This window comes from Lepidochelys kempii, chromosome 16 (genome assembly GCF_965140265.1).
Source record: "Lepidochelys kempii isolate rLepKem1 chromosome 16, rLepKem1.hap2, whole genome shotgun sequence".
Taxonomy (NCBI): domain Eukaryota; kingdom Metazoa; phylum Chordata; order Testudines; family Cheloniidae; genus Lepidochelys; species Lepidochelys kempii.
In genome coordinates this window covers 11,992,871-12,019,144 of record NC_133271.1, presented here as the reverse complement: position 1 = coordinate 12,019,144, position 26,274 = coordinate 11,992,871, and the positions used below count along the sequence as shown (strand labels likewise).

The 26,274-nt window shown below is 42.5% G+C and overlaps 1 protein-coding gene across 1 annotated transcript; it reads left to right on the top strand.

The window, feature by feature from the left end:
- The first annotated feature begins 1,008 nt into the window (after positions 1–1,008).
- On the top strand, positions 1,009–24,727 carry TNFSF8 (TNF superfamily member 8). Its single transcript, XM_073314108.1, has 4 exons — positions 1,009–1,455; positions 9,739–9,784; positions 22,595–22,663; positions 23,169–24,727. Exons 1-4 carry the CDS (start codon positions 1,261–1,263, stop codon positions 23,627–23,629), a joined length of 771 nt encoding a protein of 256 aa, XP_073170209.1. The 5' UTR covers positions 1,009–1,260; the 3' UTR covers positions 23,630–24,727.
- Positions 24,728–26,274: the final 1,547 nt, after the last annotated feature.

Below are 26,274 nucleotides of genomic sequence, written 5' to 3'. Positions count from 1 at the left end.
TAATTTATCTACTTATACAGCCGTCACCAGCATCGTATCTGCGTGCCCGCCTATTAGAACGATTATATGTATTACAGTACAGGTATAATTATTACTCTTACTCATGTTTATTACGGTGGTGCCTGAGGTCCAACCAAGACTGGGGCCTCACTGTGCCAGGTACTGTACATAGGAAGAGCAAGTCTCCGTGCAAACATCATGTAGTCTAAATAGACAGTTTAGTAAAAAGGCATTATTGTCCCCATTTCACAGCTGGATAACTGAGGCACAGATGGACTGTGTGGTGTGCGACAGCTCACTGGAAACAAAACTGGTTTTGCTGAGACTCAGCCTACTTCATTCACCACAAAACTACCCTTCTTTTCTAGGCAGCCATCTTCCTACCTGAGCTATTTCTCTGAATTCCACCAGGAAAGGAGTCCATCCAGCACTCCCTCCCAGCATAATTGCTGCTGTCAGGCCATTGCAAGGTCTTTTCAGCTCTGAATCTGCTGTGCCACCCATGCTGCACATGCCACCCTGCTATTTTTAGCATGCTCGCTCAGGCAGAGCTAGTGTGGGTCTGTCTCTCCAGGCTGGGAGCCACACTTCCAAGTGCAGTGTAGACATGCCCAAAGTGATTTAGGACCCTGAGTCCCACTAACTTTCAATGGGACTTGTGTTCCTAAGTCATGTAGCCACTTATGAAAATCCCACCCAATGTTTCCAAATCATGACTGTCAGGGCGGATGGTCACCAAACGCGTGTCGGCTCAATCACACCTGGACCCGGATCTCGAAAAGAGACAAGGAGCTTGCAGTCCTATAACACTTGACTAAGAATGAGCAGGAACTACACTGTGAAACAGGAGGATGCCAGCTGGGGTGATTTACTGTACTGAACTGTCCCTGCAGTTGAGTAGGAAGTGAAACAGCATTTGCCTTGCACTCAGTTTCACAGAAAGAGGGTGGAAGGGGAGGGGGGGGGACGGACCAACCTTGGTTACCATTCACCTTCTGACATCAGAAACCGGTGCAGTATGAGCGGCTGCCTTCATGAAATCCCTGATCAAGAACATGAAGCTCCTTCCCCTCTTCACGGCTGCATCCTGCCTCACGCCCCCGGGTCCCTTTTTCTTCGTACCACAAATGATGAAGCTTTTTTTCCAGGTCACATGAGCCCAGGATGAAGGGGGAAAATCCTGCTAGGAACAGAGATGGGCTGTGAATGAGAAGCTGATCAAGGGGAGATACGGAGTGGTGAGCTGAGGGCTATATAAGAATGTGCTCCTCGCTAGAGCAAACATTTTTCCCGGTGAATGATTCTCATGAAGCAGCCATGAACATGACTGAAGCCGGTGTTCCAAGGAGGCTCCGTGCCACTAACAAAAGATACTTCTATTTCACCACAGCTTCCCTCACGGTGTGCCTCGTCTTTGCTCTAGCAACCGTCATGGTCCTAATCGTTCAGAGGAAGGTAAGTCACTGACAGCTTTTCTCCTTCAGTCTCTTTTTTACTCCTGCTCTCTAAGAGGGTCCTTGCAACTGGAGATTCAGTCACTGGCCCACAAAAAAATGTAGATTAGGATAAAGGCAAAACAGAGAAAGAGAGAGATGTTATAAGGAAATTATTTATTTTCTCTCAGTACAATACTGGTTTCTTGTGCACAATATCTTCCACACAAGAGAAATAGAAAACCTCATGCTCCAGGACATAATCCATCAGGAGAGGCTAGAATGAGACCTTTATAGAGGGCAGGTTTTTACTGCTTGGTTCTTATACTTTCCTCCGATGCATCTGGTTCTGGCTACCATCAGAGGCAGGACACGGGGCTAGGGGGACCTGCGGTCTGAGCCAGCATAGCAATTCTTATAGTGCTGTGATGCTTTGCCAAAATGCTTTATTGATTGATGTGATAGAAGGAACCACTGTGTATGACACCATGTATTTGCAAGGAATGGTAGTTTGCAAGGGCCGGGGGGAAGTAATGCTTCAAAGGCATTGCATAGTACATTCCTGCAAGCATGCAGATTTCAAGTTCATTAATGGACGGAGAGAGACATGGAGGATAGATGTTTTCAGATTAGCTTTGGAAAGCAATGGAGAGGTCATCGAGGTAGAGGGATGCAGAGAAGCCATTTCAAACTAGCACAAGCTGCAGAGGATAAGGATCTTGAACTGAGTGTCAAGTTTGGGGGAAGGAACAAGCGAGCAGGGCAGTGCTAACTGCAGATAAGGAGCAAGAAAAATGGGGAACTCTGAGGTAGGTTGTCAACAAGCCTGTGGAGTATTTTAAAATAAAAGAGGAGAGCTCTGAGCTGGATCTTGGAATGAACGGGGAGCCAATGGTGTATTTCAGGATTGGGCGATGGGGCTATATTTCTCTGTACAGCTGATTATGCATATAGTGGATAAAATCTTGAAGCTATTGAAATCAGCGAGAGTTTTGCCATTATCTTCAGTGGAGCCAGGCTTTCACACAGTGGGGTTGGAAATCTTATTATAAATCCAAGTGCTAAAGATGCATCACTGCACCTGTTAGAAGGAAAGCTACAGAAGCTAAAGTCCCAGCTTTATGGGAGAAAGTTGAGTTGAAAAATGCTACCCATCATGTTCTTTTCTCTTGAATTACTAAATCAAGTGTGTGTGGAACTATCTGGAATTTACCTAAAAATGAAACCTCAGGGCCTAATTCATCTCTCTGTTACATCATTGTAAATAAGGAGTCACCTAATTGAAATCAAGGTTGTTACACTATGATAAAACCAGTGTAAGCAATGTCAGAATGAGACTCGCGTAGTTTAACATAATAATCAACTAGTGCCACATTAAGGAAACACCTAAAATAATGGTTTCGTTAATTACTGCATAGATCCCACATAATGTTGGTTCCAGTGATACTTATTAACACTAAATTTGACACTGAATTAGTGCTGCATCAGGATAAATGCTGTCACACTGAATGCCAGAGGAACAATAATGAAGGATTAAGGTTGTTCATTTTGGAAACAGAGCTTGCAAAAGGAGAAAGCAGCAAGCTGATAGCTCAGGTGTGTGATACAGAGAATCATGCTGCAATTTTGTTCTGCATGGGGGAATTAGGGAGTAAGGAATGTGTCTCCTGGTCTTGCTTTCAAGACACTGAAGAACTCACATGCCTAAATCTTCTCCCTATGGTCCCTTTACTCTCCTTCAATGGGGAAGTGACTAACCTTCAAGCCCAAATGATGAACTGTGACACCCCAGGAGCAGTTCCGCAGTGGGATGCGGTTCTCATTTGGAACATGCATCCGCCGTCATGCCCCCGCTCAGTGTAAGATGGGGCAGGAACTCCTCCGAGAGCTATGTTTGTTGCTGTTGAGTTAGGGGATCCTCTAGTCTAGGTGCTTTCTTAATGCACCCCACAATGCAAGTGTTTTTTGGAAGGTCTCATCATTGGAACCACATGGCTCATAGGGCTCAGTCCTGTGACACACTGTACCCAACCATGGCGTTGGATCAGACCCAGGGGCTGTTTTGATTGTCTCGGAAGTGTCTTTTTCAGCTGGATTGATGGGCGATTTCCAAAGCACACAGGGAAGTTAGGTAGCCAATGCCTATTGACCATCAATGAAAGTTGGCTGCCTATCCCTCATTTGTGCTGTTGAAAATCTCCCTCTTAACAAATTTCCACTAAAAAAAAATGGTTCACGATTAAGGACCTTACATAGGGTGAAATTCGATAAAAAAGCAGAGAAACTCTGCAGACCTGAAATCAAGATACCCCGGACATGGATTATACAACATGGAAGATCACAATAAACAACCACCCATAAATCCAGTCATCCCTCTGGATCTAATACAAATGTTGTTAAATAATAATCCGTCCTAGTTCGTTTCATAGCGCAGCAAAAAAATCTTCCTCACACCCACTTCTCTAGCGGCAAAGGCTTAGCAGTGTAAGTTTAGACTCCTTGGAACTGTGTATTGGGATACAGCCAACTCAATTCTTCATGCTTCTGCTAGAGATACATCGAGCATCTTCCCATTTACTGTATCTCGCTCTTTTATGTGAGACCTTGTTTTTCATAAAAGCAGAAGGGTTTGCCATGGGGGACCTTGGACCAAATTTCTCTTTCTCATTGCAGCTGTGTGAGGCTGATGTCCTGCACATCAGAGGTGTCTGCATTTCATTGTTGCTGTATGTATTTCCTCAGTGAAGCACACTGGGGCAGAGGGTGTGTTGTAAACAATAATTATTATGGAGCGCCAGCCTTAAATTACCTGGTTGTAGCAAAATGTTGCCGTGAACGTGGCAATAGTAGACCCCTATTCATCCCTAAGCTTGTATTTTACCAGCCATCATAACTACACATGGGGACATGACACTTCAGGGGTTTCTACATGCTCATGTTTCCAACCTGATAGGATTTGGGTTTTTTTCCCCAGAGCCATTCAGCCCTATTCCAGCAATAACATAAAATTGTATACGTACGTGCCCAGTAATTATACGGAATGATCTAGTTTTCAAACCTGTTATGGTTAAAATTCTAGAACAATTTCACCAGCTGGAATCCAGCCCAGCTCAGTAATGTCCAGAAGTAATTCCTATCCGATGGCTGTTTAGAACACTGGATAACATGACTTCTAAAAATTTCACTCCATTTCCTAGGTGGAAATGTTGCAATTTGCATTAAAGAATGCCCCCTAGTGGGCAAACGTGGCAGAGACAGCAAGAACTGAATACCATGGAAAATGAGCCACCTACTAAAATAGAACCCTGCAGAACAGGACTAAGGCATCTTGATAGGAGCAAGACCCCCTCCGCTCTAACCCATGCTGTAACCTTTCTATGGTTAAACAGTATCCTTCACGGTCCCAGGCTGTGAGCCTGGTACCGTTCACCAATACTAAAATCATTCCTTGTAGTTACACCTGCATTTGTAATGATGCCCCTTGTCAGCTCAAGTGTGAGGCTTGAGCCAGGAGATGTGGATCATTATTCCCAGTTCTTCCTTTGACTGTGTGAGAGTTTGGGCAAGCTGCTTAAATTGCCTCTGCCTCAGTTTCCCCATCTGTAAAATGAAAGTAATGATGCTCACCCACTTTGAGGTCCACAGATGAAAAGTATGAAGGATTATGATGCTGGTGCAACTGGGATGTACATTTTACAGCCTCTGCTGTAACAAGCAAATACAAAGATTAAGAATTAGGTAGCTGTTTATAGGCCCTGTGGGAATATAGGGGCTAGCTGTAATGGCTGGGACTCAGTCATTAATTTTTCTGTCTTCATATTCTTGCACCTCTTAAAAGGCAGAAAAATGGGGAACTGTTGTTTTAATAATAGATGGTTTAAGTAGGGTGACATCCTAGGGCAAAACTCCCATTGATTTTGATAGGTCCAAGATTTCGCCCCCGGAGCCTCATTTTCAGAGCGGCTGGCTCTGGCTGAAGTGCATAAGAGTGGTGTAGGCTCAGCACCCCAAAACTCCTGAACTAAGGATGCTGCCCCGATGTGTTTGTATAGCACTATGTTAGTTAAGTGCCTTTACATGGATTTTGTAAGAACAATCCCACACTTCAATGAATGCAGGTAAAATGGACTTTCAATCCTAAGGCAGCTAAAGATACTCAGCCTGTATCCTCATAAGTCAAGGGTGAATCTCAAATAGTTGGGGGTGAATTCAAGGCTTCAACTAAGTCAATAGCAAACCCTCCCACTACGTTCAAATGCTCAGGATTTCACCCCAGGGAATTTGGAGTCAGGTTGACTACAACACCTGTAAGTCAGGATGCTTATCTGAATCTTATCCCAACTACTGAATTCAAACCACTTGGGTCTGCAAAATCTAGACTAAATTGCTCATAATAACAGTTTTTCTCTCCACGTGTGGGCCCAGATGGGAATGGAGATTTTGGTGACCGCTTAGTGTTGTAGGTTCTGGTTGGAGTCTGGATGTTGAGATACCCACAAGTGGCTGAAAAACGTTATCTGAACGGAAAGAAAGAAAGTTTCAGAACAGGCTCATGCCAGTGCAAGTGCACTGAAGTCAACTAAGTAACACCTACTTATAGTAGCTGAATTTGGGTCTGTATTCAAATTCAGTTTTAGAAAGAGGCATAGAATCTGGTGAAAGAGTACTTCTTTTTTCCAAGCCCATTCATCCACCCCTACTCATATCTTCTGCAGGGCATGTCGTGGCATCTGATGCAACAGTAATCCTCATACCTCGTTGTTTGTTATTGCGTGGTAGTTTAATTATTATGGGTATCATTCCTTTCCAGTCAGGGGTATGAGACCTTTGCAGTTTTTCTCCCAGGGAGCGGGGTCTGCAAGAGCCATTTATCAAGATGATTTTGATTAGATGACAAGTGAGACACCAGGCTGATTTGGTTTGGGAAGGTTTTTTATAAAAGCACTTTTTAAAAGCTGATTTTTCCCTGGCACATGATTATCATTTTCTCTGATGAAGCAAACGCAAATCATTCTGCTTGTGATGATTGAGACCATTCATCACCCGCACGCACTGCCATTGCAGATTTATAATGAATTTTTCCCAGGCCTGTACAATACACTTTCATCTCTTTGAGCACCTAGAGGGGAATGCTTTACATTTCAAATTAGAGCATTAAACTGAATCTTCTTGCTGTGGGAAAGGAAACGCACTCCCCCCCCCCCCCTTAGAAGCAAGCACTAAAGTTTTATTTGGGTGTCTACTCAATTATTCTTGAAATAAGATGCATTAGTTTCTGTTGTTTTCCATCCATTCTGAGACTTTCCAAGCAGGAATGCGACACATTAGTGCATTTTAATTTCCCTCAAGTCCCCCCATCTGCATAGCAAACTACAAGTCGTCAGATTTATATATTTTTTCTCCTAACCTTTATCGCAGAGGAAGGTTTGAAAGGTGAATGCCTCGCTCGAACACTAATGGCTCAATTGCTTTGCAAAACACTCCTTTATAAACAACCATCGCCTGATTCCATTTAGTGAAACGATTAAAAAAATTAATCGCGCGATTAAAAAAATGAATAGGGATTAATCGCACTGTTAAACAATAATAGAATACCATTCATTTAAATATTTTTGGATTTTTCTACATTTTCAAACATATTAATTTCAATTACAACACAGAATACAAAGTGCACAGTGCTCACTTTATATTTATTTTTATTACAAATATTTGCACTGTAAAAAAACAAAAGAAATAGTATATTTCAATTCACCTAGTACAAGTACTGTAGTGCAATCCCTTTATCATGAAAGTTGAACTTAAAAATGTAGAATTATGTACAATAAATAACTGCATTCAAAAATGAAACAATGTAAAACTTTAGAGCCTATAAGTCCACTCAGTCCTACTTCAGCCAATCGCTCAAACAAGTTTGGTTACAATTTGCTGGAGATAATGCTTGTTTACATCTTGTTTACAATGTCACCTGAAAGTGAGAACAGGTGTTCGCATGGCACTCTTGTAGTCGGTCGGCATCACAAGTTATTTACATGCTAGATTCACTAAAGAATCATATGTCCCATCATGCTTCAACCACCATTCCAGGGGACATGCGTCCATGCTGATGACGGGTTCTGCTTGATAACAATCTAAAGCAGAGTGAACCAACGCAGGTTCATTTTCATCATCTGAGTCAGCTGCCACCAGCAGAAGGTTGATTTTCTTTTTTGGTGGTTTGGGTTCTGTAGTTTCCACATCGGAGTGTTCCTCTTTTAAGACATCTGAAAGAATTCTCCACACTTCATCACTCTCAGATTTTGGAAGGCATTTCAGATTCTTAAATCTTGCATTGCGTGCTGTATCTATCTTTAGAAATCTCACATTGGTACCTTCTTTGTGTTTTGTCAAATCTGCTGTGAAAATGTTCTTAAAATGAACACTAATGTGCTGGGTCAGCATCCAAGACGGCTATAACATGAAATATATGGCAGAATGTGGGTAAAACAGAGCAGGAGACTTGCAATTCTCCCCCAAGGCGTTCAGTCACAAATTTAATTAACACATTATTATTTTAACGAGCGTCATCAGCATGGACGCATGTCCTCTGGAATGGTGGCCGAAGCATGAAGGGGCATATGAATATTTAGCATATCTGGCATGTAAATACCTTGCCACGCCGGCTACAAAGTGCCATGCAAACACCTGTTCTCACTTTCAGGTGACATTGTAAATAAGAAGCAGGCAGCATTATCTCCCGTAAATGTAAATAAACTTGTTTGTCTGAGCGACTGGCTGAAGTAGGACAGAGTGGACTTGTAGGCTTTAAAGTTTTACATTGTTTTGTTTTTGAGTGCAGTTATGGAACAAACAAAAAATCTACATTTGTAAGTTACACTTGCACAATAAAGAGATTGCACTACAATACCTGTATGAGGTGAAACCTCAAAAATACTATTTCTTTTATCATTTTTACAGTGCAAATATTTCAAATAAAAAATAATACTATAAAGTGAGTTCTGTGCATTTTGTATTCTGTGTTGTAACAGAAATCAATATATTTGAAAATGGAGAAAAACATCCCAAAATATTTAATACATTTCAACTGATATTCCATTGTTTAACACTGCGATTAATCACGATTAATTTTTTAAATCGCAGTTAATTTTTTTGAGTTAATCGCGTGAGTTAACTGTGATTAACAGCCCATGTGAAATGTAATTGTAGATGCAAAGTTCCTTCTTCACAGGGCAAAATGTGCCCACCTCTTTTTAGAACCAGGTATATTGCATTGAGATGTAATGCCCTGAGTCCTTGGTTGTGGGGTCCCATGGTGGGAAAGACGGTCTAATGGCTAGGGCCCTGGATTGAAGCACAGGAGACTTGCCTTTAATTCCCAGCTCAGCTACAGCTTCCCTTAGTGATCTTGGCCAAGTCAGCCATTCTACCCCATGCCTCTGGTCTCCCTCTGTAAAATGGAGATAGCATTTTTTCCCTACCGCATGGGGATCCTTAGAAGGTAAAATCCATTAATGGCTGAAAGTCACTTAGGCCAAGATCATCAGAGGCATTTAGGCACCTAACTCCCACTAGTTTCCTTAGGGTGTTAGGCACCTAAATACCTTTGGGGATCTGGCCCTCAGATGTTACAGTAACGAGGGTCATATAAGTACCTAAATAGATCTCTAGCTGCGCCGTACAAACTTCTACCATTTGGACTAAAAGAGGAAGTGCCTTAGATGATAGCTGTAGCAGCTGATCTGTGGGTCAGTCACAGAAGGGGGTCACAGGCAGAGTTGGCCAAGGTGTTATATTAAAAATATTCATGGACACTTAGGACTAGCACCTCAGGACTTGAAGGAGTGGAAGGGATCACAAGGCTGATCCTTGTGCCTCAGACAGATTTACAGAACATCAGACCAAGTAATGCCTTTTACTCTCAACCTTTCTTCCCTCTTTCCACCTAACCATCGCAGGACTCACCAGACTTTAGCCCACTGTCAAGTATGTTCCCTTGACATTTTCAGGTATTTCTGCCTTGTGGCCGCTGAACGAAGATCCTTTTGCCTGTCATTTCAGCACTTCTGGTTCTAGTCACAGCCAGAATTGGAGGATAGACAAATTAAAATGAGAAATAAACCACCTCTTGCTTGTAGGACACCATGGGACACAAGTGATGGATAAGGCCTTGTGCTGGTCTGCTGCTCAGATTGAATTTCACTCTTCAGGGACAGAATGTAATAGAACATAACTTAAAACCACTCTGTACCTTGAACACAAATATTCATAGGGCCTAGAATAAATATCGGCTTCCTTACTTTTCTTTCAGGGACTGGCTCCCCCAGAGGATGGCATTACACATGCAAGCAGAAAAGGTAAGGCCTATAACTGACTATCAATATAATTTGCCTGGTTTATAATGCAAATGCCACCCAGGGTGACGAAAAGCTGTTTGCGCAACTCTTAATCACTTACCCAAAGTCTCCTCTTGTTGTAAAAGCCAAGCCAGTGGAAAAAGCTTATAAGTTACTCGGTACATCCGGAAACCAGTGCACAGCTCAGCAAATAACAAGCATTTCTTGTCTTTGGTACAGTGTGTTTTTTGCCAGAGGATGTGAACATTAATCTGATTATATGGCAGCACTTGGATGGCTCAGTCCTGCATTCCTGCATGCAGAGACACATTTTACCCTGTTTTTATTAGGGATGGGTCATTGTCACTCTCGTCAAAACCACTGGGACACCATGGTTTCATGGGTTTGATATGACTTCAAACAGTACTGGGTTCACATTCTGCTTCAGAGAGGATGCAAGAAAGAAGGAGAGTTGAGGTGGAGGTAGGCGGGAGGCTGGTGAAAAATGGGGCATCAAGAGAGGCAGAGGGAGAAATATGTGGGGGAAAACAGATCACAGAGGGGGAGACAATTCTAATGAGAATAGTGTATACAGTGGGCCAAGAGTCTGCTGTCACTTAAACCATCATAAAACTGGAGTAATTGTTGGTTTCATTGCAATTATCCATCTGCTTATATGGTTCTCATCACCAAGTATTTCAGCATCTCACAAATATTAATGAATTTATCTCCACCTCCAAGAAGAAGGAAAGCATCATTACCATTATCATTTTACATGTGGGGAAACTGAGGCACGAGAATTTATATTGGCTAGCCCAAGATCACACAGAAAGCATGTGGCAAAGTCAAGAGTTTAACCAGGAACTCCTGAGTGCCAGTCCAGTACCTTAATTACGAGATCAGAGTTTGTCTTACTCAGCATTTACACAGAGGTAACTCAGAGCAATGTCTGTCCAAGTTCATACGCTTTCCAGCATACCAAACTGCCGTCACATGCCAACTATACCATCACAAGCTTCCTGACAGCATAAATGTCTCATCACTTCTTATTGTTTTCAAATTGAATCTCTCTGGAAATAACCCAAGATTTTAATTTACACAACCAGGTTTGGGTAAAGAGAAGATTAGATCCTTGAAGTTCAGATTCTGCTCTCAGTCACCCGAGTACCAATCCAGAGTAATGGCTTCAGGGAAGCTACCCTGGCTTTACACCATAGTAATTGAGGTTGATACCAGAACCTGAGTAAGCTTTACAAATGCCCTCCGAAGATTTGCAAAACATCATCAGCCAAGTTTGGACCATTTCTAATCTTTACACCAAGAGAAGGAAAAGCAGACACTGGCAGTGTGAAGATAGGGACTAAAAGAGACACTCAGAGGACCAGAGCCTTGGCAATTGTAAGTTGACATGGCCTCACTGACATCATTGGAGTGATGCTGATTTACAGCCATCTGAGGCTTTAGCCCTAATTAGTAAGAGGCAGAGGGAGCTGCAGTAGTGGATGCTTACCATAGACAGAGTAATTGATGAAAACCAGGTGCAACGAAATTGGCGATCAATTAATGTATATTTAATCCAAAGCTAATGGTACAATACAATTCTCTGTGGTGCAAGGTAGATTGCTCACTTATTCTTGTATTAGCAGGAGTGTTGTAAGCAAGACACAAGAAGTAATTCATCTGCTCTATTCCATGTTGATTAGGCCTCAACCAGTGTCTTGTGTCCAGTTCTGACACCACATTTCAGGAAGGATGTGGACAAATTGGAGAAAGTCCAGAGAAGAGCAACAAAAATAATGAAAGGTCTAGAAAACATGACCTATGAGGGAAGTTTGAAAAAAATGGGTTTGCTTAGTCTGGAGAAGAGACGACTGAGAGGGGGGCATAACAGTTTTCAAGTACATAAAAGGAGGAAACAGATAAATTGTTCTTGTAAACCTCTGAGGATAGGACAAGAAGCAATGGGCTTAAATTGCAGAAAGGGTAGTTTAGGTTCCACATTAGGAAAAAATTCCTGTCAGGGTGATTAAGCACTGGAATAAATTGCCTAGGGAGGTTGTGGAATCTCCATCATTGTCTTATCTGCTCTTAAAAATCTCCAAACACCTGTCAGGGATGGTCTAGATAATACTTAGTCCTGCCATGAGTGCAGGGGACTGGACTAGATGACCTCTCGAGTTCCCTTCAAGTCCTACAATTCTATGATTCTAAATAAACACACTGAAACCTTCATTCCTTCCCAGCCAGCTCCTGCCAATTGCTCTCTCTCTCAGCTCGAATAACCAGGGGAATGTCAGACAGAAGGAATGTGCACTCTCAGGGTGCTTACAAGCTGTCATTTCATTTGCTCCTAGCTGCAGTGTAGACATACTCAAAGTGGGATTTGTGTGCACTTTGAGGCCCCTTTCCATGACTCAGTTGGTGTAAAGTGGCCTTCATGTAAATATACATTCTATATACAAAAAGCTACATTCAGAGAAAGTTAGTTAGGTTGTAAAGTCAAGCATTCAAAAGTTAGGAAATGCCAGATTTTTGGTTTTCAGTGCAACCTTAATTCTACCCCTCTGTGTCCTGAAAGAGGCAGGTGGAAAAAATAGCAAATTATCAAGTAATTAAAAAATGTATCATCAGGCAAATTCACAGTGGGATAGACATATGCTACTTTCCAGAGTTGATTGAGTGATACTAAAAACATGCATTATATTTTCATCTCATGTTTCATTTAGAGTTTACATACTATTGCATATTATTAACTAAATGCCAATGGGTACTTAACAGCAAATTTATTCAGGTGTACATATTCCTTACTCAGCTGTCAATCCTCTGGGGATAGGTTTGAAATAGTCTAATGGCATCTAATTTAGAGGCATGCTTTGCCAGCTAATTAAATGTTTATTTGAAAAAGCGCCACTGAAGCATTGATAAATCTCTTTTCGATATTCGGTGGAATGGCACAAGCAACAGAGGGAAAAAATTAAGATTACCATAAAATAAATGGTTTCAGAGTAACAGCCGTGTTAGTCTGTATTCGCAAAAAGAAAAGGAGTACTTGTGGCACCTTAGAGACTAACCAATTTATTAGAGCATAAGCTTTCGTGAGCTACAGCTCACTTCATCAGATGCATATCGTGGAAACTGCAGCAGACTTTATATATACACAGAGAATATGAAACAATACCTCCTCCCACCCCACTGTCCTGCTGGTAATAGCTTATCTAAAGTGATCATCAGGTGGGCCATTTCCAGCACAAATCCATATTCTCTGTGTATATATAAAGTCTGCTGCAGTTTCCACGATATGCATCCGATGAAGTGAGCTGTAGCTCACGAAAGCTTATGCTCTAATAAATTGGTTAGTCTCTAAGGTGCCACAAGTCCTCCTTTTTCTTTTTTCATAAAATAAATCTTTCCTGAAATGTAGTCTCTGCAGTTGTGAAATCCCTTCCACGGTTCTTGGCATGCATTGACCATTTTGCTTAACAAGTGATTTCTGCCTGTCAGAAGCTGTTTGGTGAGAGTTACCTATCAGGGCTCCACAAACCTCTCCATCTGTCATTCCCCTTCAAGTTCTATGTCTCCAGCTTGCTGACTTCTCTTGTTCTTCTCTGGATCATGAAGTCATGGCACTAAACTCTGCTCTCATTGACCCCGGGGTATACCAGGAGATACTTCATTGTTTGCCTGGAAGTAAGATATTGAAATTCATTAGGAGCTGAGTGATAAGACACTGCAGGACATATTTTGATCTTTATTATGCCAGAGTAAATCAGAATAAACTTGGAGTCAGTGGAGTAATTCCAGATTTATACCAAAAGAACTAGGAGCACAATTTCATCTTATGGGTTTGAATCTGGTCTCTCTTACACCAGAGTAAATCCAGTACAACTCCACTGAAGACTCTGGAGTTACACTGGGGCAAAAATAATGTAAGTGAAAGCAGAATCCGGTCATATGATGATAGTCAATTTCTAAGGAGTCTGTCTGGACTGAGAGATATGGAAAGACTGCAACTTTACTGACCTGTCTTTGCAAGTCACAGTCAGTACATTTGTATATGTAATGTGGGGAGGAGAAGGCTACCTTGCCGTGACTTTAGTATGGAGATTCACAGACAGGTTTGGTATTGCCCTCTGAGAGCTTCCTAGTCCCCAATTATAGAAACCGTTTTTTGTTTCTTCCTCTGTTTCCTTTTAGGAGAAAAAGTGGGTGGTGGCAAGTCTGGGCTTGCAAATGCTAATCAGGTCCTTCAGTTTACTTCTAAACCAGACTTCCCTACCTGACCACAATGCAATATGTCTGGCATAACATGAACAAGTTGCCGGAAGTTAAAGCCAGACAAATTAAAATTAGAAATAAACCACCTCTTGTTTGTAGTGAGGGTGATTAACGACTGGAACAAACTACTAAGGGAAGTGATGGAGTCTCCATCTCCTGAGATCTTGAAATCAAGACTGGATGCTTTTGTGGAAGAGACGTTTTAGTCTAACCCAAGCTGCTTGGTTCAATACATTTTTTAATAGCCTGTGATATACAAGAGGTCCCACCAGCTGTGATGCTGAGGAGCCAGGGGACTTGGGCAAGCAGTTCAGATAGCAGGAAACCAGGCAGACAGCCTGCCCCAGCCAGCTTAGTTTCTGGTGAAAGTTTTGACAGAATCAATGGAACGTATCGATTCCGCCAAGTCAGCATTTTCCAACAAAAAATTGCTCCACTGGAAATTTTGCCATCATCTCTAGTTCGTTATGATTATTTGTATTACAAAAGAGCCTAGAGATCAGGGCCCTATTGTGCTAGGTACCTTGCCGGCACATAATAAAAGGCAGTTCCTGCCCTAAAGACAGGACAGACAAAAAGGTGGGAGGGGAAACAGAGGCTGATGAAGTGACAAGGACACTCAGCAGGTTATTAGCAGAGCTGGGGACTAGAACTCCCATTCTCTCAACCATGCTACCTGCTTTCCTCCACGACGGTGCCCTAGTGAAAGCAGTACACGAAGGTCATGCTGAAGAGCTCTGCTCAGCTTGTAAGATCCCCTAGGATCTGACAGCAGCAGCGGGTGCCGTGTCTTGCAGCTGGCGGCAGGATACAAAAGCAAACCTACTGGTTTAATTAAAATACTCTCAGATAGCTAAGCAGATATTTGCTAGAGATGGGTGAACTCGTTTTGCCTAATTTCAAAGGCAACTTAAACAATAGTGGGTTTGGACGAGTGACTCAAACATTATTGGTGACAGGTTTCAGAGAGGTAGCTGTGTTAGTCTGTATCAGCAAAAACAACGAGGAGTCCTTGTGGCACCTTAAAGACTAACAAATTTATTTGGGCATAAGCTTTTGTGGGGTAAAACTCACTTCATCAGATGCATGGAGTGGAAAATACAGTAGGGAGGTATAAATACACAGCATATGAAAAGATGGGTGTTGCCTTACCAAGTTGGGGGTAAGTGCTAATGAGCAATTCAATTAAGGTGGAAGTGGACTGTTCTCAACAGTTGACAAGAAGGGGTGGAAATCACTTTTGTAGTGCTAATGAGGCCAATGTAATCAAGGTGGCCCATTTCAAACAGTTGACAAGAAGGTGTGAGTATCAGTGGGGAGAAATTAGTCTTTGTAGTGACCCATCCACTCCCAGACTTTATTGAGGCCTAATTTGATGGTGTGCAGTTTGCAAATTAATTCCAGTTCTGCAGTTTCTTGTTGAAGTCTGTTTTTGAAGTTTTGTTGTTGAAGAATGGCCACTTTTAAGTCTGTTATTGAGTGACCAGGGAGATTGAAGTGTTCTCCTACTGGTTTTTGAATGTTATAATTCTTGATGTGAGATTTGTACCCATTTATTCTTTTGCGTAGAGACTGTCTGGTTTGGCCAATGTACATGGCAGAGGGCACGTTGCTGGCACATGATGGCATATATCACATTGGTAGATGTGCAAGTGAACGAGCCCCTGATGGTGTGGCTCATGTGCTTAGGTCCTATGATGGTGTCCCTTTAATAGATATGTGGACAGAGTTGGCACTGGATTTGTTGCAGGGTTTGGTTTCTGGGTTAGTGTTTTTGTTGTGTGGTTTGTAGTTGCTGGTGAGTATTTGTTTCAGGTTGGGGGGCTGTCTGTAAGCAAGGACTGGCCTGTCTCCCAATGTCTGTAAGAGTGAGGAATCGTCCTTCAGGATAGGTTGTAGATCCTTGATGATCCTTTGGAGAGGTTTGAGTTGGGGGCTGTAGGTGATGGCTAGTGGGTTCACCATCCCCTTAGGAGATGGAGAGGAACAGCCAGAGAAGAGAGAGGGTCTAGCTGAAAAGCAGATACACTGTGTACTGGATCCCAAAAATAGATCACTCAGGTTGTGGCTGCCTAGCTACAGGGGTCTCTTCACAGGCAGCTGTTTAGCTAGAAATTTGTAGTATTATTTGAATCAGACTTGTAGAATCATTTTGGTTCAAATTATACTTCAAATAAGCTGACCACATTTTATGAACCTCCTAAATAATTCCATAAGAATCACAAATCTTCAGCTCCCTCAGCTCCAACCAAACCTGATGCTCCACCATGTGCAGGAGAATTTCATTGAAATGGGGCGACTACCTAATCAGGGTAAACTTCATCTGCCAAGACATCCTGTCTAAGCATCTTCTCCTGTTTACTCCTTGATCCTGTTGCCAGAGTGCTCCATCTGGTGGCTGGATTCACCATGTTCTGTGTTTCAGAGTAACAGCCGTGTTAGTCTGTATTCGCAAAAAGAAAAGGAGTACTTGTGGCACCTTAGATGCATCCGATGAAGTGAGCTGTAGCTCACGAAAGCTCATGCTCAAATAAATTGGTTAGTCTCTAAGGTGCCACAAGTCCTCCTGTTCTTTTCATGTTCTGTGTGTATGAGACAGAAAGACCAGATGCATGTGTATAGCCTTCAGATTCTTCCTGTCCTGAAGCTACAGACCACTGAATAACATTATGTACCTGTTATAGACACCCGCCTTCTTGCATGACTGGTGGAATCTGAGTCATGTTCTCAATGTTACTGCAGATGTGGCTGTAGCCCACCTGAGACGCATGTTCCATAGACATAGCAAGCTCTATTGGTCGCATCAGACAGGGAGCCTCCCTTGATCTGGACCCCAAGGAGATACACTAGGCTTGTGTGAGCTGTTACTGTCTCCTGTCTTTCAGCATGCAGATACCGCATCCCTCAAGATAGGTTCCTTTGGGAGCCACATGTAACTTACTCCCAGCATCCATGGCAATGGCATACAAATGTTGAGAGTCTCATGACATAAGTAGCATCTTCAGGACAGAATAAGTCTACACACCTTCCCTCTAGGGCTTCTGTCCCACTGTCAGACTCTTCTCAAGTTTGCACCATATGTGACCTTCAGGTACCACACATCTCAGGGGACAAAAATGCAGCCAGCAAAGATTCCCTTACCCTTGTTTCCAGAGTCTGGCCCTGGTTTTCCTTGTACTTACTGTGGTTTAAAACTGATGTAACCCAACCGACTTCAGTGGCATTACTCCTGATTTACACCATTGTACGTAAGAGAATTAAGCCCTGCACACACGGATCTTCCTGTGCTTCTGAACACACTCACACTAATTTTACGCTCATGGAACTCCTTTGATTTGCACTGGGCCAATTGCGATCAGAATAACTAACTAGAAAAGCAAAACTGAAAAATGGTTATAAGCAGCCCCAGTGGCAGCTTGAGCTCAGGAAATGCTTCTTTACAACCAGACTTTTTTTTTCCATGCTTGGTTTTCTCAGAAACACAGCTGATGTCACCAAATAAATGCTATTAAAACTTACTGACGTCAATGAAAGCAAGTTCAGGTTTACAAAGGCCAGGTACAGTCACTTCAGCTCAGAGCTGATCATGGGAGATGCCTTGAATCGCCTGAAGTTATCTGCTGAGGTACTCAGCTCTTTGCTCAATCATGCTCTTTATTTCAAGGCAGCAGCATTCTTTGCTTGATCAATAGAGCTTGGAGTGCTGGAGCTTTAAATGCTACAGGGGCTTTTCTGATCTGAAGGGTAAATTCCACTCCCTAACACTGAGTTTCTGTTAAACTCCCACCCCCAAAATCAGACTCTACCCTCCTGTAGGACAGATGAAGTTTTTAGGGTCCAGAGCTATGAATGTATATTACCAAATCCTATTTTTCATCATGATGCAGGTTTTAAGTATCTAGGATAGTCATAAAGCTTTCTATTCTATTCTATTCTATTCTATTCTCATCACTGTAGTATCTGGGCAATTTCCAGTCGTGCATGAAGCAATGTGATTAAGACTGTGCTTTGGTCTTTCTTTGACTGGGATTTTCAACAATAAAGGACCCACTGTCATGGACTTTTTGTGTGCAACAGTCACCTACCTTTGGCCCTTTTGAAAATCCCAGCCTCGGTCATATGTTTAGTGTTATCTAATTTAATTCATTCCTGTGTTCGTTAACTGCCTGGCCAATGGTTTGCTGGTATGCGTACAAAGATTGCAACATTACAAATGGCCAGCCAGTAGGATTATCTATAGCTGCTCAACTGCTCCCCTGTTTGCCCTCCCCAATGACAGGCAACCTCTACCTTCTGACATCAAAGTCAGCCTAAGCCGATGTTCTTGAGACCTAGACATTAGGATCTCTTTTCTTACACTTTTATAGCAAATTTTATCTGAAAATCTTAACTAGTTTTACACACAGGCCACAGTTTGTTCTCATTTACACGGTGTAAATGAGTAACTCTACTGATCCCAGTGGCGTTACTCCAGATTTACTACTGATGTGCTTTGACAGCAGAAGTTGGCCCTATCATTAACAAGGCTTCGTAAGAACCCTGTGAGGTTGATAAGTATTATTCCAGTTTAACAGAAGGAGAAATTGAGGCATAGAAAGGTGTAAGTGACTTGCATTTGGCTGTATATCTTGGGCCAAATTCTTTGCTGGTATAAAATGACACAGCTCATTAAAGCCCATTTACACCTGGAGAATTTGGCCCTGTAGTGTCAGATCCAGGTACAGAACCCATGAATCCTGACTTCTATTCTCCTGTTTTAGCCACTAGACAACACACTCTCCGCGTCTGGATTACAGGTCACAGATTTTACTTATGCCCTGTGTAATTCTATGTGACTTAGTCAATGGGGCTTTCATGTACTATGTGAAAGTAGCATTCATCCATCTGGAGGAAATGATTAGTTGTGCACTGAAATATATTTCCTGGACCGTGTGCTCTAGTTTATAACACCTAGTTTATAGCCAAAACAGTCAGGGAAACTATGGAGCGGGGGCGGGGGGGGAAACACAAGAGATGCAAGATCTTTCTGTCTTAATCACAAAGTAATGGTTATTATTACTATTTATTGTTTGTGCTACCATAGTGCAAGGGAGACCCAGTCACGGAGCAAGGTCCCACTGTGCTAGGGATTATACAAATGCAGAACAAAAGACATTCCCTTCCCCAAGAGTTTACAATCCCAGTATAATACAAGAGGCAACAAATAGCTATATTTAGAGGGGATGAGTGCAGGGAAACAATGAGACAGAATTGGCAGTCAGCACACCAGCAGCTGAACTGTGTCAAGGTTTTTTGTTGGCATCACAGCAAAGGGGAGATTTGAAGGTGGCTAAATGAGGTAGCTTTGTAGATGTTACCGGAGAGCAACGCCCAAGCGTGAGGGGCAGCGTGGGAGAAAGCCTGAAGGTGCTTGTTTGAAAATTGAAACAGTGGGCAGTGGAGGGTGGTAGCATAGGTAGACTGGAGGCAAGCATTGGCAGTGAAGGAGAGATGATAGGTAGGATGGAGCAAGGTTGTGAAGGGCTTTGGAAGTGAACAAAAGTACCTTTTATTTGACACGCTAGAGAAGAGGGAGCCAGTCGAGTGATTCAAAGAGAAGTGTGACATGCTCAAAGCGACGGGCTAGGAAAATGGTCTTTGCAGCAGCATTCTGAATGGATAGGAGTGGGGTAAGATTACATTGGAGAAGGCTGTTGCAGTAATCAATAAAAGAAGGAGAATTGGGGGACAGGTGAGCAAGAGGGTAAGAGCTGACAGGATCGTTGGTTAAGAAGGGAGGAGGTCTGGCTTACAAACATCTGCATCCACACTGTGGTAGAATGTGAAATTCACTCCCTTTTGTATTGACAGAATTCAGCTATGCTGCACTATTTTTGCCCAGTAGGGGGACCTGTTCTCCTGCTTTTGAGCAACGGTAAAGCAGCTACAGAAGTACAGTGCCCTACTCACTGCAGTCTATGGTTCACACGCAGTATGCATGAGATCACCTCTCCATTGCATAATTTGAGTCGCTCAGCTTCACGCTTGCAAATCAGCCATTTCTTATTGCCTCATCAGAGAAAAGGATGTGGGGGAAATGCATTTGTGCGTAATGGAAATAAAACCTCCGAGATGGTATATAAAAGGGTCAATTGTTTCATAACATTTAGGGAGTTTGCAAGAGTTCCTGAACCACTAAAAAAATTTACAAAAAGAAAAGGAGTACTTGTGGCACCTTAGAGACTAACCAATGTATTTGAGCATGAGCTTTCATGAGCTACAGCTCACTTCATCGGTTCCGATGAAGTGAACTGTAGCTCACGAAAGCTCATGCTCAAATAAATTGGTTAGTCTCTAAGGTGCCACAAGTACTCCTTTTCTTTTTGCGAATACAGACTAACACGGCTGTTACTCTGAAACCTAAAAAAATTTAAAGTCCTCTTTATACAGTCCTTCTGTCCTCTGTCTACAGCTTGATTATGCTGATAGGGCAGTGATTTAGGGCATGACAATGAGCAAATTGTAGTCCCAGGCTCAAGGATGGCAACGGAGTCTGAAGAGCTAATGGAAAACATCTCAAGCATCTTTTGTTGGGTTTTACTGACTTTCCCCATGCCCCATTCCTCCCCAGCTTCAGTTCCTGGATTGACTGAAGGTGCTTGCATTGTGCGTACCAATTCCTCTTTCACTATTGTTATGCAGGAAGAAACGTATACAAAAATCAAATTGTCTTGTATGAAGTAACCTGTGGCCTTCAGGTCTAGAGGGTCATCAAACTCCCATGAACATCTTAACATTTCTCTAATTATAAAGAAATAGGGTAAAATTGTCAAAAGTGCCTGTGTGAGCCTAAATCCCCTTTTCAAAAGCAAGGCTTTGTCTACCCTAGAAAGCTGTACCGCTTTAACTACATTGGTCTGGTTAAAGCAATGAAACTCGCTAGGGTGGTTAAATGTGCTTATACTCTTATAACTTATCCCCATACGGGATGGGGAAGAAGGGGTACCAGTGTATGTCACCTTTAGACCAGCGTAACTGGGTCCAAAGGCTTGCACCAGTATAATGATATCAGTAAAAAAATCATACCCCTAAATGAGATAGGTTTCAGAGTAGCAGCCATGTTAGTCTGTATCCGTAAAAAGAAAAGGAGTACTTGTGGCACCTTGGAGACTAACCAATTTATTAGAGCATGAGCTTTCATGAGTATGCATCTGATGAAGTGAGCTGTAGCACACGAAAGCTTATGCTCTAATAAATTGGTTAGTCTCTAAGGTGCCACAAGTCCTCCTTTTCTTTTTACTAAACGAGATAGTTATACTGATACGAAATCTGTGTGTGGTCAGGTGTTATTTAGAAAGTTAATAAGGCTTAGGCTATGTCTACACTTGCAGAGTTTTTGCGCTGTCAGTTTCACCGGTGATGGGGAACCGGTGAAAGAAAAGCACTGGTTTTTGTTCTCACTGACTTCCACCGGCGTCAGATCGTGTTCACATTTGCAGCACTTCCTTTGCTGATGAGAGCAGCGCTCTAGGGCAGCTATCTCTCCATTTTGAGGGTAGGTCTTGTCTTGTGGGAAGTGTGGGATGATGGCGGGGCATCCTGGGTCCCTGCACAGCCGCCTGTCCCCAAACAGCTCCAGTAACTCAGCATTCCTCCAAGCAGGGGATCCTTTGCTCCATGGAGCAGCCATTGTCACCTGGCCAGAGGATAAGTGAGCACTTGCCAAGACAACAGGAAGGGGAGTTTCAAAGTTCCGGGGCTTTACACGGGGTGGGGCGGACGTCTGTTTACCTGGCCTCAGAGCAGCAAAGCTGCTGGTCAGAGTGGTCACCTAGGCACTGTGGGATATTCTGTGGAGGCTAAAAGCACTGTAAACAGGAAAAACGGGTCTTCACATGCCCGTCAGTGCAAAAACATCATCGGTAAGAGCTGTACGCCTCTCGTGGAGGTGGTTTTCTTTTTGCGGTGAAACTTCTGACTTCACTGCAAAAAATCACTGGCAAGTACAGATGCTCCCACAGTTTTTGCGCACAAAAAGGGACTTTTTGCGCTTTAAATGGCAAGTGCAGACATGCCCATAGACACCAAAATCTCTTCTGAAAATGGTACTTCGGCTAAGTCATTTGCAGTATAATAGGGACAGTTATTGCAAAATGTATTAATATAGGGACAATTATGTTTCCAGAACATTGATTTATTAACTCCCAGCAAATTAATTTCTGGGATAATATTTGGTTTATTTTCAAGTTCTTTCTCTGTTATCTTTTATTGGCATCCTCAGCTGACAAGTATTCCATCTGGGTGTCAGCAGAATGAATTTAAAGCAATACCGAGCTAAAGTCTTCCCTGACTTCAGTAAAGTTAAACCAGGAATGAATTTTCTCCATTCATTAAAAAATGAAATGAAGCTAGAATAGGATTATGCTGCGTTGAGAACCATGGGACTTGGCCTTTTTACTTGGGATGGGGAACGGTTCATGATGGTGTGGGTTGGAGAATCACTGCAAAAGAATACTGGTAGCAAACCCTCTAATGGAAATGAAACTGCAATGGTTATTTATCTTTTGTTTCCTCCAGGGAATGATTTAGATGTTTTAACAACCCTACAGAATGCTTCATTTAAGAAAGCGGCGGCATACATGACAGGTCAGTGAATGAGTCAAGTTAATTCAAGTTTATGGGAGCCTATATCTCAAACTGGCTGAAGATTTTCCATAAAAAAAATTTTGCTGGAAAATGGCCTTTTGACTAAGTGGATATTTTCATGAAAATAGTACTGGTTTTGTGGGGAAAATTATTTATTCTTTTTAAGTTTTCAGCAACCAAATATTTTGTTTTTAAATGATGAAAACAAAAATTGAATGTCTTTGTGCCCACTATTTCCCACCACATGTTCCTGACAACATTTTGACTACATCTGCTTGTGTTTAAGTTGGGAGAAGAGGTTTAAGTTGGGAAGAGAGGTGTTCAAAATTCTCAGCCTAAAGCCTAGTGGGCCTAGGACAGTGGTTGTTGTCTCCTATAGAAGAATGACAGAATACATGGCTACCATTTACCAGCAAATAAGTCCAGCAAGCTCTCATTTGTGTGTTTAAATAGAATATACACCATATTGGTATATTGTATTAGCTCATTCTCCTTTTCTTTCTAGTGTCAAAGCCAATAAATAGTCCAAAACTGAAGTGGACTAAAAATCGTATTCTCCAAGACATCACGTACAACAGCAACGGAGACCCGGTGATCCAGACGCCAGGCTTGTACTTGGTCTACTGCAACTTGCACTTTCATCTAACCAACTTCTCAAGAAACACAATCGACCTACAGGTGGAGCTTCTTGTGAATAACGCCACCAACAGGCAAACGTTACTCACACACTGTCCCACCACCAACAGGCAAACAGTATTCAAGCAGTGTGCATCAGTTGCAGACTCTAACAGGATATTTCAGGAGCTCTCCATACTCCATCTGGTGAACCTAGATGCAAATGACTGGATATCAGTAGAAACTAAGCAGTACAAATATTTGGATTTAGATTTCTTTCCCAATGACAATGTTCTTGCAGTCCTCAGGTACAGTGATAAAAGTAAGGAGTGCACTGACTGCTCCCTGTAGCTCAAAGTAACCTACCTTCAATGACAATGCCTCTGCTGGACAATACCTGGTCTTAGTTGACATACATTACCTCATCCTAAGGGGAAATAAGGAACTTTCCAAGCGTCCAAAAGAGAAATCTAAAACACAATAAAACATTCACCCAACAAACATAGGAAAACACTCTGCTTTGGCCGAAAGTGGGATTGCCTGTGATGCCAGAAGACTGTCCGTCAGGAACGAGGCCAGCAAGTGACCCGCAGTCATGACAATGGCGCCTCAAAACAAAAACAACCAAATTAGGAGAAGAACTTTCCATGCTGAAAATGATCAGATATCTGATATCTTCCACTTACAGAAGCAGCTGGGCAAGCATAACTAGCCTGGGGGGAATGGAACCTCTTGTCATCTGAGGATTTTGGAATTATACACGATAGTACTTTGAGCTAGTTTTTTCCAAAAACTAGCAGTCAAAGCTGATTACTGATGCTTTCTTTACAACTAGAGCAAGCAGCTGTAAATCTGTGAGAGAGCCTGTGGGCAGCATCGTTGAAAGCAGAGGTGGGAAGAAGTTAGGTCATGAGAGGCAATCTGGCCCAGCACTTAGGGCACTGGACTGAGACTTGGGTTCTGTTCTCTATTCTGCTACTGACCTGCAGGGTGGCTTTGCACAAGGTGTTTCACCATTGGTCCATCTTTCATATTTAAATTGTAAGCTCTCTGGGGCAGGGACTATGTATTTGTACAGTGCCCAGCACAATGGGATGCTGATCTCAATTGGGACCTCTAGGTACATGCATAATACAAATATTAAAAGTAATAATAATAATCTAGTCCATGTGCCATGTAACAGGCTTGTCCCTTACAGTATATGTTGAAGTGCTTTGTGAAGTCAAGTTTTAAATGTAATCTGAATGTCACCACAGCATACATGCATATAAACATTTGCTTTTAGGGGGCTCAGAGGAGGAAGGAATGGCCCACACTGCACTAAACACCTGCCATTTTGTGACATTTTAGATTGAGCTCTGGATTTGAGCACCCATATTTGGGAATGTTTGCATCTGGAGTTTTGATATGGGCCACCATCAAGATCTGGCATTTGGATCAGGGCTGCACTGTGCTTTTGGTTTGACCTTGCATCTGTTACTTCTGAGTGTAGAGGATGGAGGATGCGACAGGAGAGAACCATGCTCTAAAGTTATGAAGTTATTTATCTATAGTACAGTAAATCAGAGTTTTACGTGAAATTCCAGCTTCACAAACATGTTTAATTAAAATGTAATTCTTGTACTACTGGTGACAGCAGAAAATGTAAAATTAAGAAAGCAAGCACTAGATCATACTCTCTTTTCACCATCAAAAGCCTACTGATATAAAGATTTTTCATGAGTACCTATATTTTGTTTTAGCCACATGACTGGAGCTGGGTGAACTGTTCACAGTGGAGTTTTTCACTGGATTTAGCTCCCTTGTGTCTTTGTGAATTTCCCCTAAACAGACTACAGTTTTTACTATGGGTTTTGTCATCCAGGTTTTTCTGATTAATGGCTTGTGTGAGCACATTCAGAATATCTGTAATATTAATAATTCATTATTTGTGCCATGTGACTGGTCACCCAAGTCACATGGTATGGTTTCTGCTCCCTGTTCAGATGATTTCAAAATGCACAAAGAGCTTTCAAAACACATCCACTTCATCTGTGCAAATACATAGTCACACAAAAATGTGTGTGTGTGGGGGGGGGGGGGAACATAATTACATAAGTCATAGATTCCAAGGGCAGAAGGGACCAGTGTGGTTATCTAGTCTTGCAGGCTATAGAACTCCTCCAAAATAATTTCTGTTTGAACTAGAGTATATCTTTTAGATCAGAGGTTCTCAAACTGTGGTCCGTGGACCACCAGTGGTCCGCGAGCTCCATTCAGATGGTCTGTCGATAGTTCCCTCTAAAGTGCATGCCTGGGCGGCCACACATGAGAGAATTAAGGGCCACCCACCCAATTAGTGGAGATGTGCAGGCGTCTCCACTAATTAGGTGCCTGGACCCTGGAGAAGACGCACATGTAAGGTGAGGTGATGGCCTTGGGGGGATTAGGGGGTAGGTGGGGGGGGCAGTGGGGTGAGAAGAGGGGGTGGGAGGAATTTGGGATGTGCAAGGCTGTGGTGGCCAGAGAAAGAGGCAAATTTCCCCAGAGCCAGGGCTGTAGCAGCCGGGGAGAGACGGCCCTCCTTCCCAGCCCCAGCTCGGGGGGCTACTGCACTGGGAAAGAAAGGGAGAGACCCCCGCCACCCTTCACAGTCCCAGCTCGGGGGCTGCTGCAGAGGGGAAGAGAGGGCACATCCATTGCATTAGAAAGGTGAGACTATTGGTATTAAAATATGAGTTGTGTGCTTTTATTTGTAGAACAAAAAAAAACCATTAATTATTATTATTATTAAGGGTTTTTTTTCTACAAAGCGCTTTACAGTAGTTAGCTAACAGTACAAACAACATTTGGAAAGATCATTAAGTGGTCCCCTGAGACCCTCAGCAATTTTCAACTGGTCCGCAGAAAAAAAAAGTTTGAGAACCACTGTTTTAGATCATTCTGTTTTGGTGACCATGCATGTGAAAAATATTTCACACACATACACACACTTGCAAAAAATGAGTGAAAGGGAC